At 34.4% G+C, this 16,745-nt stretch overlaps 3 protein-coding genes across 3 annotated transcripts in view; all 3 read left to right on the forward strand.

The window, feature by feature from the left end:
• LOC106111291 (transcription factor EB) overlaps positions 1-3,120 on the forward strand; it is an 84,700-nt gene extending 81,580 nt beyond the window's left edge. The window contains exons 4-9 of the mRNA XM_013293318.1: positions 553-654; positions 953-1,069; positions 1,508-1,673; positions 2,104-2,345; positions 2,751-2,909; positions 3,061-3,120. Coding sequence (XP_013148772.1) covers positions 553-654; positions 953-1,069; positions 1,508-1,673; positions 2,104-2,345; positions 2,751-2,909; positions 3,061-3,120 — 846 coding nt within the window. The remainder of the gene's footprint in view (positions 1-552; positions 655-952; positions 1,070-1,507; positions 1,674-2,103; positions 2,346-2,750; positions 2,910-3,060) is intronic.
• LOC106111449 lies at positions 2,845-7,136 on the forward strand. The gene is made up of 6 exons (XM_013293553.1): positions 2,845-2,909; positions 3,471-3,564; positions 4,822-5,012; positions 5,627-5,732; positions 5,918-6,007; positions 6,399-7,136. The coding sequence occupies exons 2-6, from the start codon at positions 3,504-3,506 to the stop codon at positions 6,563-6,565; spliced, it is 615 nt and encodes a 204-aa protein (XP_013149007.1). The 5' UTR covers positions 2,845-2,909; positions 3,471-3,503; the 3' UTR covers positions 6,566-7,136.
• A 6,634-nt stretch (positions 7,137-13,770) lies between these two features.
• Positions 13,771-15,516, forward strand: LOC106111292 (facilitated trehalose transporter Tret1-like). Its single transcript, XM_013293319.1, has 5 exons — positions 13,771-13,867; positions 14,261-14,498; positions 14,673-14,734; positions 15,194-15,223; positions 15,374-15,516. Exons 1-5 carry the CDS (start codon positions 13,771-13,773, stop codon positions 15,514-15,516), a joined length of 570 nt encoding a protein of 189 aa, XP_013148773.1.
• Positions 15,517-16,745: the final 1,229 nt, after the last annotated feature.

The following is a 16,745-nucleotide window of genomic DNA, read 5'->3' on the forward strand; positions in this document are numbered from 1 at the left end:
AATTCTCATATAATTTTGTAACAAGGAAAAGATTTTAAAAGAGATCTCGACATGGGAAAGAACAAGGGAATATTTTAAGTTCCTGCACTTGTAGCATTTTTAAATTTCAATGCATTGTATTGTAAATAAGCAAGACATTCTCGACTCATCAGTGAAGTGCTAAACTCCCAGTTCATTATCTACCATCACGTATTACTTATGGTAATTATCGTTTTAACTGCACTTAAATCGTGTCTGTCCGTACATCCGTACATTGTTATACATAGCTTATGTTTAGCAATTAGCAACAACTTGTCGAGTTATATTTTGTTTATGTTTGAGTCAATGCTATAGGAAATGTACTCGTTTCAGACTTCTTAGATTTTATAACTTCTTTTGGTTCGAAATCATGTATGAACATATTATAAAAACCCAACAGTAATAATCAAAACGACTAAATAACCTAAATTACAGATCAAACATAATTATTAGAGCAAAATTTTTATTAACAGCGCCATCTGTCGATGTGTTTCTGCAATTGAATGTTAAAACTTTGTATGTTTGTATACGCAGGTGCGAACGGTTCTGGAGAACCCCACCAGGTATCACGTGATACAAAAACAGAAGAGCCAGGTGCGACAATACCTCAGTGAGTCCTTCCAGCCTCAGACACAGGTAAAGATGCGTTAACATCAACGCCATCTAGTTTTAAATATTTTAATTGATAAAAGCGCCATCTATTGTTCAGTTTGGACATTAAGGGTATATTTCAAAATATACCCTGAATCTTTAACACTCAAATATATATAATGAATTTATTTCTCTAGTCTATTTTGTTTGTAATTATTGATATTTGATTATAACAACAGCCAAGTTATGGACTTAGATGTTACCCTCTCCTGTCATCGTTTCTGTCTAAATTGGTACACTTTTTCCTCTTTATGGTTATTTGTACGTGTAACTGATATGTCAGGTAAATTCGGGCGGGCGCGGCGCGGTGCAGTCGGCGCCGGAGCTGTGCGCGTCCCCCGAGCGCGCCTCTAGCTTGCTGAGCCCTAATCTCTGCTCATCCACCGTTAACACATCTGAAGTAAGTGTTACCGATTTCACTTAAGTTTAAAGACTGTACCTTACACATTACTCAAGCAGAGTAGTAGTTTAAAACTATCTTTAGTTTAAGCAACTGGGTCATAAGTATGTATTGAAGACAGTTTTCATAATTGATTCTTCTCAACTAAGACACGGCCGTATCCTGAAACGAACCTCAAGTAAGATGTGAGATATTCAAAACGGAATTTATAGTTTAAGCGTGTCCTGTTTTAAGTCACTTTAAAAAGTTATAGCACGAGCACCTTTTTGACTCACAACTGTTTTGTCTCGTTTTGAATCCTATGAGCTAATATAGAGGCTGCACTACTCGATTTTTAGGTGTGCAACTAAACAGTTGAATTGGCTGCGAAACAATCGACAACTGTTGTGCGATAGTTTAGTCAAATATGTGTTTCAGTATTGTTAACTTGTGTCCCAGACGGACGAGTTCCTGGAGGACATCCTGTCGCTGGACAGTGGCGCGGCGCGCTCCTCCGGGCCGCCGTCCGCCGCCAGCTCGGTGGCCGGCGACTGCGCCCTCCTCAGCGACGCCGACATGCACGCGCTCGCCAAGGACAGGCAGAAGAAGGACAACCACAACATGAGTGAGTGCCGGATAACTTGTCATGTGCGATAGATGGCGTTGATCTTCATTTTGTTATTATTTTCATATTTGTTTTAAAAGAATGAAAAAAAAAAAACAATTTTAATTTCAAACGTGCGATAATTTACTTAGGAGCCATTCATTTATATTAGTTGTTTTTATTTATTTATTATGATTTATACTAGTTAAGGGCCCTTTTTAGACAAATCCAGTCGAAAAACCCAGGTTAACATAAGCGTACATATACTTTAATTGACGCTTGTATACAAGTGAAATATAACAAAAAATCTATAAAAAACTGGTTAGAGGCCCTCGCCACAATTCCAGTCGAAACACTTCCTAAGTTCAACATAAACACATACTTTACTTGCCCCTTCTTACACCTAATATCTATAAAACACTAATTAAGGGCCCTTTTTACACAATTCCAGTTGAAAGACGTCGTCGGTTCAACATAAACGATCGTATAAAGGAATTAGGGACGTTATTACCAAAGACCAACGACCCTTTCTACGAGGTGATCCGCGACGTGCGCCCCAACAAGGGCACTATCCTCAAAAGTAGCGTTGACTACATCAAGTGTTTACGAGACGAAGTAAACCGACTCAAGCACTGCGAACAACGAAGAAAACAGATAGAATTGCATAATAGGAAATTAATGCTAAGAATACAGGTAAATTAATATACTAATTAGGGTCCTTCTAATAAGAGAATCTTCTCAAAATCTTACAACGCATTTTTCTGATATTGGGGTCCCTGGATGACCTGGTATCCCAGTTGCATGTTACTGTAATAATACGTTTTTGTATTTAATGAATAAACTCAAAAACTACTAGACTACAAATCTGTCTCTTTACGAAATTGAAGACGTGTAGCTCAAGACGTTTAATCCATGTTAAAGATATTTGTACAATATTTCTAGGGTAATAAGATGAGCTTACGTCATAATCGGTAGGGCCTGTAGAATTTAAATTTCAAATAGATATAAAAATACTTAAAAATCATGATTATAGTCCCTGTAGTTTCACAAAGATAACTCAAAAACTACTTGTAATTTTTCAGTGTATTAATATTTCAGGAATTAGAGAGGCTAGCGCGAGTGCACGGGCTGCCGCTGGGGGGCGAGGGCTGGCCGGCCGAGGAGGGGGAGGGCGAGGCAGGTACGGGGGGCGCGGGGGGTGCGGGGGGCGAGCCTCCGCCCTCGCAGCCTAAAGCACCGAAAACACCTTCCACACCTGTACGTATTCACTTAACTTTAACTTAACTATTTTAATTATTGTCAACATATCTTCTACTTAAAATCCAATCATTAAATTCTTCATTTTGTTTGATATCACCATGCTTTTAACATTTTTAATTCTGGAATGAGTACAGATTGTGTTAAATAGGGGTATAATGGGAATGAATTCAGAAATTACACTGACTGTACAGAAAGGTACAGTCGCTGATACGCGGTTTTCACTTTCGCCTTGTTACTCACGAGACAAACTTTTATGTAACCAAATATACATACGAGTATAGCAATGGTTTGCATACGAGGGGATAATAATAAAAATACCCGTACAAAAAACAATTTGCCATGCACTGAGCGTTCTATTGGTTATTATCATCATATTGCGTACAGCTCAACCGACTGTTTCTAATTCCACTGCTAGATTCCCTAATTGTATTAAGTTTGGTGCCTGTTTTTGTCACTGGGCTAGCGTTTACTATCATTACAAGAGTAACGAAGAGTAAGAAAATTAGGGTAGTTTAAGTGGGAAAGTTTATCTGATACTTATTTGAGTGTTGACCGCAGGAGGCAGTGCTGCCGAAGCGCGAGCCCGCGAGTATGGAGGTGGGCGAAGCGCCCGACCTGCTGCGAGACTGCCTGCCGCCGCTAGACGCATTAGGTAAATATATTACACAAAAGCCCTCTTTAACTGTATAAAGGTCTTTATACAAAAAGGTACTCTTTATTCGTTACACACTAAGACAGGGCCTCTTGCTGTTAGTTATACAGCAAGGCCCTTTCTTAGTATGAATGAAATTTGTTGGTTACACTCGAAGGCCCTTTCTTAATATTAATGAAATTTGTTGGTTACACTCGAAGGCCCTTTCTTAATATTAATGAAATTTGTTGGTTACACTCGAAGGCCCTTTCTTAGTATGAATGAAATTTGTTGGTTACACTCAAAGGCCCTTTCTTAGTATGAATGAAATTTGTTGGTTACACTCGAAGGCCCTTTCTTAGTATGAATGAAATTTGTTGGTTACACTCGCAGGCCCTTTCTTAGTATGAATGAAATTTGTTGGTTACACTCAAAGGCCCTTTCTTAATATGAATGAAATTTGTTGGTTACACTCGCAGGCCCTTTCTTAGTATGAATGAAATTTGTTTGTTACACTCGAAGGCCCTTTCTTAATATGAATGAAATTTGTTGGTTACACTGGCAGGCCCTTTCTTAGTATGAATGAAATTTGTTTGTTACACTCGAAGGCCCTTTCTTAGTGTGAATGAAATTTGTTTGTTACACTCGAAGGCCCTTTCTTAGTGTGAATGAAATTTGTTGGTTACACTCGAAGGCCCTTTCTTAATATGAATGAAATTTGTTTGTTACACTCGCAGGCCCTTTCTTAGTATTAATGAAATTTGCTGGTTACACTCGAAGGCCCTTTCTTAGTATGAATGAAATTTGTTGATAACACTCAAAGGCCTTTTCTTAGTATGAATGAAATTTGTTGGTTACACTCAAAGGCCTTTTCTTAGTATGAATGAAATTTGTTGGTTACACTCGAAGGCACTTTCTTAGTATGAATTAAATTTGTTGATTACACTCCAAGGCCCTTTCTTAGTATGAACTAAATGTTTGTTACACAAAAAGGCCCTCTCTTAGTATGAGTGAAATTCTGTTTGTTACACAAGAAGGCCCCCTCTAAGTGTGGAACAGTGTTCGTTACACAACAAGAGGGACTCATGCAGTGTGTACTAAGTGTTCTAAAAAAAGTCTGTTTCTCTTTGCAATATGTAAAAGTGTACTCGACTTCAGGTTTTCTAGTTAGAAAATATAAGTTTTTACAATTAAACACACACAACTAAAATCTATTTTTTGATAAAACTACATACATATTTATATTGGTTTCTCATATTTTCCTTTTTAATATTTCAGATGGCCTAAAACTAGGTTCATGTTCACCTTTAGGGCGAGAAGCTCTATCAGAAGGTCTTTCCGAAGGTTTATCGGAAGGCCTATCAGAGGACCTTCCCGAAGGCCTTTCGGAAGGTCTAGGCCTGGGCTGCCTCACTCCGGGCCTCTGTCTGGACCCCCCGCCTGATATGTTCGATCACAAGGACATCAAGGTAACAGCATTTGTACGTGAAATCTTTTTATTTTTTATTTATGTTATTTGTTAACGCTTTTGTGTGTGATTGTACTAACAGCTTTTGTGTGCCTTCTTTGAGAAATAGCCTTAAATGTGTTTTATTATGTAGTTAGTGAAATAAAATAACCTCACACGAGTTATATGAGGTTGTGAGGTCAATTGCAAATATGGGGTCCTAAATTGTTGAAAAATCTTACCAATATTATAAATGCGAAAGTTCAGATGGATGGATGGATGTTTGTTAGAGTTTGTAGCTTAAATGGTTAAACATATCTCGATGAAAATTTGGTATAGATGTAGAGCATAGTCTGGAAGAACACATAGGCTACATACTTTCTTTTTTAATTGCACGCGGACGGAGTCGCGAGCGTAAGCTAGTTATATATAATTTTGACAAAATACAAAAGATTAATGTTTTATTCTATAACCCCCTTTTTCGGTGTCCATGAACAATTCCCATTTGAGACCCCCTAGGGGGTCCCTGTTCGCTTTGACTGTACAGATGTTTTCCGTCTTTATGTTATAGCTATATTTATATATATGTATATTGTGTGCGGTACATAATGTAAGTGTAAATAGTTCTCGGAGCAGATGCGGCTGTCGCCGCTGCCGCTGCTGGGGGGCGTGGGGGGCGTGGGCAACCTCGCGCAGATAGAGGACCTCATGGACGACGACTCACACAACCCTGTCACACAAGGTAATATCTATATCTATACTAGTATTATAAAGAGGAAAGATTTGTATTTTTGTATGTATTGAAATAACTCAAAAACTACTGCCTATTTCAAAAATTCTTTCACCAATAAAAAGATACGTTATTGCTGAGGAACATGGGCTATTTTTTAATTTAAATGAAATATATATTTGTTATTTATATTTTAGGTGATCCAATGTTATGTTCGTCACCGACATCTCTGGGGTTAAGCTCGGACTCCATGCTGCACGACGACTCGCACGCATTCTCGCACCAAGGTAAGGTTTACACTAAATATAGAGTTTCAGATTTACTACCGTGGGCTTTATTACTACGCCCTCAAACTGTAATACAAAATTATACGAAAACAGCCGTGGCGCCCATTTTCGGGACTGGCGCCCTTTTTTGAAAAAATGGCGCCCATTTTAGTATTTATGGCGCCTTTTTTTGCAAATGTGCCCTCCTTTATGCGTCTGTAGCGCTCCTTTATATGGCAAAGTTAAAGTTACATTAAAAATATATTTCTAGACCTTTAGCAATTAATTTTCAAGTTTTTCTTTAATATTTTATCATCCGAAATTTTTCAATTTCATTCTGAATTTTGCACTAACTTAAATTAAAACTGAATAGGGTAAACTCAAAGTTATAAAGTGATATTTCTTATTCCAGGTTCGAATTTGCTTAGCGAAGGTCTAAGTCTAGGCACATCGCTGTCCCTAGGCGACAGCTGCCTGCCGGGGCTGCTGCTGGGCGCCCAGCACAGGCACCACCACGCGCCCCACTCCCCGCGCTCGCACCCGCGCCCCTCCTGCTTCGACATGGACCTGGGGGCGTAATACATACATACATACATATCTCTAAAATACCTAACTGGTCATTCGGAATATGGTCGTTAATATGTTTGGGGGTCCTAATCGTATAACTAACACCCCCAAAAAAATATTCTTTTTTGACGCATTATAAAGATTATTCCCCTAATAGTCTTTATTTAAATTATATAGATTTATTTGCGATTTTTTCTTAATACCGACCCCCTAAAAAGTCGGACCCCCAAAAAACCATGTTCCGTCTAACCATTATAGTAAAATTTCTTATTCAAATACTTAGAAAAATCTCTCAAAAATAGTTACAAAACCATATATAAAAGTTGTTTTTGTTAAAATTTCAATTTCATAAAATCTAATCAAATATGCACTTTTTTACCTTCACATAAAAGTCAAATTCGCTCAAAACCATAAACATTTCAATCGATTATCTATGAATCGAATATACCATAGACTAATTTGACAATAAGTTCCTTCGCAAGTTTCGTTGTGATAATGTTACCAGCTTAACTTATATTAAAAATAGTTGTTGCTCGCGACTTCAACCGCGTGAAATTAAAAAATATAGCCTATGTTACTCACAGATAAATTACCTTTCTAACGATGAAAGAATTTTAAAAATCGACCCAGTAGTTTTTGAGTTATTTCAATACATACAAAAAAAAAACAAAAATAAAAATCTTTCCTCTATAAATATTTTATAGTCGAGAAAAGATATATTTGGTCATATTTGGCCAATTACAGACGTAATTGTTAAAAAAAATATTTTAAAACATCCTTTATTTGAATCAATAAACTAAACATAGATAATATTTTGTTGTGGTTTTAAAAAATGTACAGTAATTATATAAAATCATGTTTTGTATATTTTTAATCTATTTTTTGGTATTTTTAACATTTGCCAAAGCCACGTATAAAATACATGGTGTTTATAAAACATATAAATATATTTTTATAGTATTTTTAATATTCATATCTTAGTAGTTTTTTTAAATATACACAAAAACTGGGTATTTTAGTAAAGGACCACGATATTATTACAGAAAATGTGATACAATATATTTTTAGAACGTTTATTGTGAATTACGAATTCTAATTTTTTGTAATTATAGTTAAAAGCGTTATTTTGTAGCGAATAATTTAAAAATATTAGTCGCTTTATTGTAAATATTTTTTTGTTGTTGCAACACTGGTTGATGACGTCACACAACGGTCGCTCGTTAAGTTTTGAATTTAGAATTGCCAAAAAATAAATCAATATTAGTGTTTATAATCTATGCTTCAATTTTTATGAAACATCCATAGATATATAAACTATAGACCAGAACACGAGGCAAAAAAAGCATACGGAGGCCTTTTTTGGGTCAAATTCATTCAATAACACGTCCATCTATAGACAATATATCTATGGATGGCATTGATTGTATTTTATTTGATATGGTGTTTAAAAAAACATACGTAATCGTTTAGATATATTATTTATTTAATGAGATATCTAATTTTAAGAAAGGCAGCTCATACGAAACACCCTGTATTAGGTAAAATAATTACCAGAATATTTACTGAAACATATGCGAATAAAAAGGCAATAAAATAACACTGATGTATGAATTTGTATGGACTATCAACGAATTCTAAAACCATACAAATCCCAATACAAAAAAAGTTAGTTACTATGCGATCACAAAAACATGATATTCATTAGTTTTGACTTAGTAAAGAAAGCCTATAGTGCATTTTCGTAGCAAATGGGGGGATAGCTACCCCCCAGATAATGGAAATAATATATTTTTTTTTACTAAGAAACAAAATATCAGTTTTTCATTATTTGAAGCACAAATTGTAAAACATTTTCAATAAAAAATTTTTTTTACTACTAAATCCCCCCTTTAGGTCTAGTCTTAAGCAGCGAATTACGATCCCCCCTTAATTTAGTATGGATTTACTAAACTAAGTTACAGTTTGAGTAAAGTGGACTATGAGTAACAGAATTGTGATTTCGGACACGTAAGATCGTATGAGGTCATCGTAAGGTATCATGTTTTTGTGTGCGTATAGTAACTATTGTAACAGAGCTAATGTTGTTGTTTTTTCAAATTATTTAATATTTCTGTTATTGTTGTGTGTAGCTCGAATTTTATTGGTTTGTATGTATGAAGGGATTATTTAATAATGCTTATATAAATCTTGTTATATACTTGTTTTGTTATTTATATTATTATTTTAACAATACAATAAAATCTAAAATATAATATTCAAAATTCAAAATATGCTTCATTATTCAATGTATTTAACTATTTGTATGGAATACCATACATAATGTATGGAAAACACATTTTTGGTCTAAAATGGTTTCAGAAAATAAAACTATAAGCAAATATGTGCTTAATCAGAAATGTATGATATCATACAAATATCTACGTTTATGTGATAAATTCTTTTAATAAAAATGTATGAAGATGTATGAAAATATGAATAGAAAAATTTATTCTAGAGATTGCTTTATCAGTGCTGTTACCTTTTATCACAAATGTATGGATTTGTATGAATTTGTATGACCAGAATAAGAAATATCAATTAGATAATCGATTACTACGCAGTTTACTTTATCGTTTTTGACGTTTTACAAATTTGTATGGAAATGTATGACTCATATAATATTTTTATCATTGATATCGTGTTATATAGAAATACTTTCGGCCTTTTGGTTGAAGTTTCGGTGCCTTAATGCTTAGATTTAAGTTCAAATCCGTTTAAAACGTATTTTAAGATGTTTCATAATGTTTGTGTCGATTTTGAAATTGCCGATTTCGGTGATTTGCGAGACATAGTTGGATCAACTTTTTCGACCCGGTGAGTATTACAATTAGATACGTCAGTAATATAAAAAAGGACTGACAATAACTAAAAGCACTCCGACAAGGATTTGTGTCATTGATAGGAGAGTGCTAGGGAGATATCGTGTCACTTTTATGTCACTTATGTTCACCGGGTCAGATAAGTTAGTCCGACTACACGGCTAGTGTATGACTACTAGCTTCAAATTGTTTTTTTTCTCCGTGTGAATGCTATTTAAGTATTGTATGAGATTAAAAAAAAAAGAAATATTGAAGTACAAAAGAGTATTGAAATATACTTGAATGAAAACGGTGTTTTATTTACTTCCTAATAAATTTGGTTAAAAACCTCTTATAAAAAAACGATTTGATATATCTGTTAACATTTTAGCATACACAAAGCAATAAATGTTACTTCTTACATTATAAATGCCAAAGTTTAGATTGATGTTTGTTAGAGTTTGCAGCCTAAACTGAACGGATCTCAATGAATTTTATCATAAACTAGCTGTTCCCATGCGACTTCATCCGCATTAAATTATAAAAATTTCATTTTATTGTTCACATTTGTTAAATTATCAATTGCAAAAATGACATGACATGATGACAAACCATGGCGACCTTGCTTCCTTGATGTTGGCAACAACTTATGGTCTCTTTCCCACATTAGGATTATTATCCAAAATATTTCCAAAAGTTTAACAGCGTGAAAATATATAGCCTAAAGCGTGAAAGTGTAGGGCTTTTTATTAAAAAAAAGAGTTATTCGAAAATATGCTGTAATTGCTGACATCTTAGGCTACAAAGAAGTGTGTGTCTACGCTTTATTATATTAGTATAAAATATAAATTTGCTGGTTCTAGCGATTTTGCCCACGTGAAAAAATAATGAAAAAAGTAGCCTGTGTTACTCACAGATAAATTACCTTTCTAATTGTGAAAGAATGTTTAAAATCGGCCTAGTAGTTTTAACGTAATTCGACAACATACAAAAATACAAATCTTTCCTCTTAATAATACATAAGAACCTCGATAAGTTAAAGTCCAAGGGAAACACAAAATAATTTAAGTTATAGAGGTTTTAATTTATCAAGTGTCTATGTAAAGGTTATGGGCTCTGATGGGAAGGGAACATATTTTTTGAAGTTATAGAGGTTTTTATGTTACCGAGGATTGAGCTATCAAGGATCTACTGTAGTATAGATATCTTGTCGCGTCTATTTCTTTGTAAGTAACCAATGTCATAAAAATCTAATATTAAAAAGTAACGAAACATTTATTAGTCGAGAATTGAACATCACGACTGTCTTGTTGTTTTAATAATAATATGAAAGTTTGTGTTTTTTTTCAAACGTGTCCAAAAATAGCTTATAACATCACGATGTTAGTCTCATATAAGTTGTTTTATTACGCGAGGTTTTATTGACAGATGTGCTATAGAATACTATTCTAAAAAAAAAGATTTCGAGTTGAATTCGTGAATACTATCAAGGGACAGACATTGTTTACTTAGCGTGGGTCGCATCATATCGCCGGTTGTCGTTAAAGTTAAATTTATAACAGTAATATTTGGAATAACCTTAAAATTAACTAAGGGTGAGTTACATTAACTAACTATAAACCTTAACCAGCGCATTCCCGATGGTTACGTCTACGGTTGTTCATGATATTCGCTGCACCAGTGTTACGATGGTCAAAATGACGTCATATTTGACGCATATCATAACCGCTCAATTTTGGTCGGTTATAGTTAGCGCTACCGTTCTTATCATCAAAAGTACTAATAAGGTAAAAAGTAATGGAAAAATATTGAATGTTTGGACACATTTAGAGTGTATAAGGCCGTAGCATAGCGCTTGTTTATCCCCCTTTCCTCTATCTTATTTTCCTCCTTATTTCCTCTATCTATAATATATATATCTCTATAATAAAACGAAAACACACACTTCTTTGTTGCCTAAAATGTCAATCATTTACAGCGTATTTTTGAATAATTCTTTTTTTTAATAAAAAGCCCTACACTTACGTCACGCTTTAGGCTATATATTTTCACGCCATTAAACTTAGGGTGTAAATATTTTGGATAAAAACCCTAATGTGGGAAAGAGACCATAAGTCAGCCAACATCAAGAAAGAAAGATTCCTAAGGTTTATCAAGTCATGTTATTTTGACATTTGCAATTGATAATTTGACAAATGTAAACAATGAAATAAAATTTTCATAATTTCTTGCGAATGAAGCCGCACGGAAACAGCTAGTTTAAAAGAAATGTACTCCAAAGAACAATTAATAGCGATAGAACATAAATAAAATGCATTTACATTTGTATAATTCTTTCACCATTAAAAGCATTATCGTTAACGACTACTTTTTTACCATTTATTAATTTTAAGTGGACGAACTCGCGAGCAGCACCTAGTCTCTTATAAAAAAGGAAATCTTCATACCTCTTTTTAAGTAATTGCTTAAACGACTTTTATACTGAATTAAATTATCTAGTGGTTGTTTTCTAAATTATATATATATTTAAAGTATAGGGAAATAGAAAAAAAATAGATAAATCCGATTAGCATAAAATAGATGTCCTATAAAACGTTTTATCTAAATTATAGGTTAGGAAAAAATAACTAGGTTTTTTGCACTACACGTGTTGTTTGTCAGTCTTTTTTGCATTTTAATCACTTCGTGTGACATGTTACAATTAATTCTTTATCTTAGTACATAATGTTTAACTTTCAATCTATCCAGATGTCAGTTCCTACTGAATTTGAGCGCAGAATGACTGAGAGTCTTGGCGGATCGACTCTGACCAAACATGTTTGATTCACCTCTCTTCAATCAGGTAAAAAAATAATAATTTTTAACCATATAGATTCAAAAAATAAATCAAGCATCATACACTTCACTTGAACCATTTTTAACGTAATTTCATTAACTCTATCTATTATTGAAATGAGTAAAAATAAATACATTTACTACTTCCTAAAAATATAGCCTGTATTATTCAGATAAATTACCTTTCTAACAGTAAAAGAATTTTTAAAATCGGCCCAGCAGTTTTTGAGTTATTTCAGTCATACAAAAATACAAATCTTTCCTCTTCATAATATATCTATACGCGTCAAATAGCTATCTCGTCAAATCTATAGCGTCAAACGTACAAAATCTATATCTATATTTATATAGGGTAAAACCGGGATAGATGCCGCAGAGGGATAGGTGCCTCAAATTCGAAAAACGTAACTTCCCGAACTCGCAATTAGGAATTAATCTTATAATTAGGAGCCGCATCTCCCCCTCACATTATTTAGGCGCAGATAGTGGTGCTTTGAGAACGTGTTTTGCTCGTACATTTTATTATCTCTACGGCGAAGTACACGAACACGTAAAAGTTTTAAAGGTTAGCATTTAGCGTTGTATAACTTTGTAATTAGTTATAAGCACCTTTATATTTTCTATTAAGTCAATGTACTGGTTTATTAAGTCTGCATTTAAGAGGCATCGTGGGGCAACTATCCATATAGGTAGGCGTCTATCCCAAAAAAAGGAGTTCCACGAAAAGCTAAATTCTGTAAAATCTGCATTTGATAGGTACAAAAATCTAATTAAAAAATGAAAATAAAGGATTTTTCTAGCTATCTTAAAAGAATTTTTAGTATAAAATTAGTGTTTTTTAAATTAGACGTCTTTTTCAAAAAGTGGGGCATCTATCCCGGTTTTACCCTAGATATATTTATATAGATATAGATTCTGTACGTTTGACGCTTTTTAAAGCGTCCGTGCGTCTACTTAGCTTTTTGTCTATGTATTATTTAGAAGTATCGACATTCAAATTAACGGTACAAATATAAAAAATGATGTATTAAAAATGATATATCTATATCATGATCACACATGAAATATAGTGTCAGTTTGGATATAAAAAGAAAAATTCCAGATTTCGGGAACCTAACGTATTTGCGTTGCTAATAACGAAAATCGCGTTTAAAAAATTGTCTGTCTGTCTGTCCGCAAGCCGCGTTTTTTTCTGGCCAGTCTCCGAAACGGCTAGGCCCATTTGGCGGAGACTTTCACTGGAGGGTAGCTGACATAAATGGGCATATTATAGGCTACATTTTTTTTTAATTCCGCGCTTTCAAAATGGTTACCGGACTGCTATGTGTGCAACGGGTGGACCGATTTGAAAGGGACTTTGGAAGATAGCTGGTAGAAGGTAGGTACACGCGGGAATGTGATAGATGACTTTTTTTAAATCCGCCATAAAGAAGTTTACGGGTGACAGCTCGTTCTTAATAAGATAGATTTATTATTTGTAATGTCTGTTGTATTTAACTGTACATTATTGCGCAGTGTTTTGTAACGCTTGGCGTATCTCTGGCGATGCTATCGGGCAGTCAGGCGATGACGTTCTGCTACGTCCTGCTGCCGCAACTAAATGCGATCTCTCCTCTAGATGATGAGCGAGCTTCCTGGATCGGTGAGTCAAAACTAAGAACATTTGAACGACAGTTAAAGAGCTAAGGGCTTATCTGTATTTTTATTCCGCTTAAATCTGTAAAAGATGTCTGATCAAGTAAAACATAAGTAGGTTTTAGGACATAGGATATTATAAAGACAAGACTAGCCACTGATCTCTGTAAATAGATAGGACAAATAGAAATGCCAGCTTAAGGTTCGTTCCAACTTTTTTTGCGTAGCTGTCACTAACAGGCTTGTTTTATTTAAATTTTTTCTGTACCAATGGAGATAATCAAATAGTAACAAAATACTACAGTTTATAGCCTGTCCATTTATAGAGATCAGTGGTTTGGTTACTGATAAGTTTACATTCTGTTGTTTTTTAGTGTTCAATTAATTTTTTTTGTTACAGCGTCTATCAATGGCGTATCATTGCCAATCGGACTTCTGATCACAACGCCGATGATGAACACATACGGAAGGAAACCTGCCAACATGTTTCGAGCCATCCTAGCCACAGTGGCGTGGATCTGCCTCTCTCTTACTTCAGATTACTACGTCATTCTCTTCTGTAGATTCCTGCAAGGCATCTGTCTCGGTTGCGCAGCTATCCTTGTTCCTGTCTTGCTTGGAGAATATTCCAGTCCAAAGTACAGAGGCGCCTGTCTCACAACAATAGCAATTTCTATATCCCTCGGAGTTTTATCCATACATAGTTTATCTTTTTTAAAATGGCAATATATATCAATGATATGTGCTACGATTGGTTTAATTAATATAATTATTGTTATATTTTCTCCTGAATCTCCGAGTTTTTTGGCTAGAAAAGGTAACTACGATGAATGTAGACGTATATTCAATTGGCTGAGATATCCGAATGAAGGACGTGAGTTGGAGAGAATGGTTGAAATTCAAATGACAGCTGTTAGTGGGAAAAAAGAAAGTTTTGGCAAAAAAGTGACAGATTTTTTTAATATGTGGAAGAAGAAAGAAGTATACAAACCTTTGTTTTTAATGTTCCATTTGCATATTATTAACGAATGGTGTGCCGCGAACGTCCACGATGCGTTCACAACGTACATTTACGAACGAATTGTAGGCGAAATGAAAATGTCATTTCTGATATCGACCGATATACTCCGATCGTTGTCTGGTATTTGCGCTATGATTATTGTTAGAAAACTTAGAAGAAGACTAATGTTATTAATAACAGTTTTATTAAACATTATAGCATTATTAATAATATCTGTTTACGTATATTTAAGGATGAATTTACTATTATCCTACGATCATTCGTATATTGGTGTATTTTTAATACATTTGTATGTATTTTCTTTTTCTTCAGGTAGTTTAGTTTTACCTAACATACTTGCGGGTGAGATATTCCCTTTACAATATAGAGGTGTTTGTCAAATTATATCACAATTATTTTTTTCTTTAAATTTAATAATTAATATGAAAACGGCGTTACAAATGTTCAATACTTTACAGTTATATGGTGCATTCGCTGTTTACGCAATTTTAGTGGCTTACGGTTTGTTAGTATCTCTGCTGATACTCCCAGAGACAAAGGATAAAACATTACAAGATATTGAAGAAGAATTTAAAGGTGTTCTTAAAGATAGGGAATTGAATAATTTAATAGAGAAACAAGATTTAATACGGTAATTTGTGTTTTATTTAAATTAAGTTAAGGTTTAATTTACAATTATGATACAGATTAAAAAAATATAATAGAATTATTACCGCTATTCAAATACAATTTTTTATCTAAAATTTTTTAAGAAAATGACCGGGACAACGATATAAGTTTTTTTAGTTTTAAAGGAAAACTAGCTATTCCCGTGCGACTTCATCCGCAAGAAATTATAAAAAAAAATATTTTATTGTTTACATTTGTCAATTTATCAATTACAAATGTCAAAATAACATGACGTGATGACAACCTTGTTTCCTTGATGTTGGCAGCAACTTATGGTCTCTTTCCCACTTAGGGTTTTTATCCAAAATATCTACCCCCTAAGTTTAATAGCGTAAAAATATATAGCCTAAAGCGTAACATAAGTGTAACTTTTTATTGAATAAAGAAGTATTCAAAAATATGGTGTAATTGCTGACATCTTAGGTAACAAAGAAGTGTGTGTTTACGCTTTATTATAATAGTATAGATTCACGGTTACAGAACATTTTGATGTAAAAATATCAATGACGCCACAAATGATATAGCTATCCTTTTCACTAAAAATTTTAAATTCATTGTAAGACTATAATTTTATAATAATAGTTACGTAATTTTCCTTATCCTACTCCCGTAGGGTCGACGCAACAGGTTTTTGTCCTCCAGATAACTCTATCATACGTCATCTCAGTCATCACTACCTTTTTGATCATGTCACCTTTTACACAATCCATCCATCTCTTTCGAGGTCTCATAACTAACGTTCTCCTTGTAACATGCGATTCATCCCTCCTCATAACATGCCCATACCATGCTAACCTTTTACTCCTAACCTTCTCTACTATGGGGGCTACTCTCAAACTTTTTTTTTTTATAGCATAAGGTGGCAAACGAGCAAGCGGCGCGCCGCCAAAATGGCGAAGCGACCGCTGCCCATAGACATCCGCAATAACAGATGCGTTGCCTACCCTTATACGACGGAAGAGGAGACGCACATAAAGAGCATATTTCCCCTTTCTATGCATCTCCTCCACCGTTAAATCCACTTCCCCTTCCCAACCTCTCCTTATAAGAAAAGGGTGGTAAAGAGAAAGGGACTTAAATTAGGCCTCCGGCACCACACTCATCAGACGAAACACGGAATTGCTTCCATTTCACGCCTGTCTTCTGTGTGGTCGTGGTATTACACCGGGCGTGCCGGCCCATTCGTGCTAAGATG

This window comes from Papilio polytes, unplaced genomic scaffold, assembly GCF_000836215.1.
Source record: "Papilio polytes unplaced genomic scaffold, Ppol_1.0 DF824169.1, whole genome shotgun sequence".
In the NCBI taxonomy this organism is placed as follows: Eukaryota; Metazoa; Arthropoda; class Insecta; order Lepidoptera; family Papilionidae; genus Papilio; species Papilio polytes.

Coding starts and splice junctions, on each gene's coding strand:
- LOC106111449 (XM_013293553.1), top strand. CDS start 3,504: ATGGAGGTGGGCGAAGCGCCCGACCTGCTGCGAGACTGCCTGCCGCCG. Junction 3,565..4,821: donor GCCGCCGCTAGACGCATTAG/GTAAATATATTA, acceptor TTAATATTTCAG/ATGGCCTAAAACTAGGTTCA. Junction 6,008..6,398: donor GCACGCATTCTCGCACCAAG/GTAAGGTTTACA, acceptor TTCTTATTCCAG/GTTCGAATTTGCTTAGCGAA.
- LOC106111292 (XM_013293319.1), top strand. CDS start 13,771: ATGCTATCGGGCAGTCAGGCGATGACGTTCTGCTACGTCCTGCTGCCG. Junction 13,868..14,260: donor TGAGCGAGCTTCCTGGATCG/GTGAGTCAAAAC, acceptor TTTTTGTTACAG/CGTCTATCAATGGCGTATCA. Junction 14,735..15,193: donor GAGATATCCGAATGAAGGAC/GTGAGTTGGAGA, acceptor CTTTTTCTTCAG/GTAGTTTAGTTTTACCTAAC.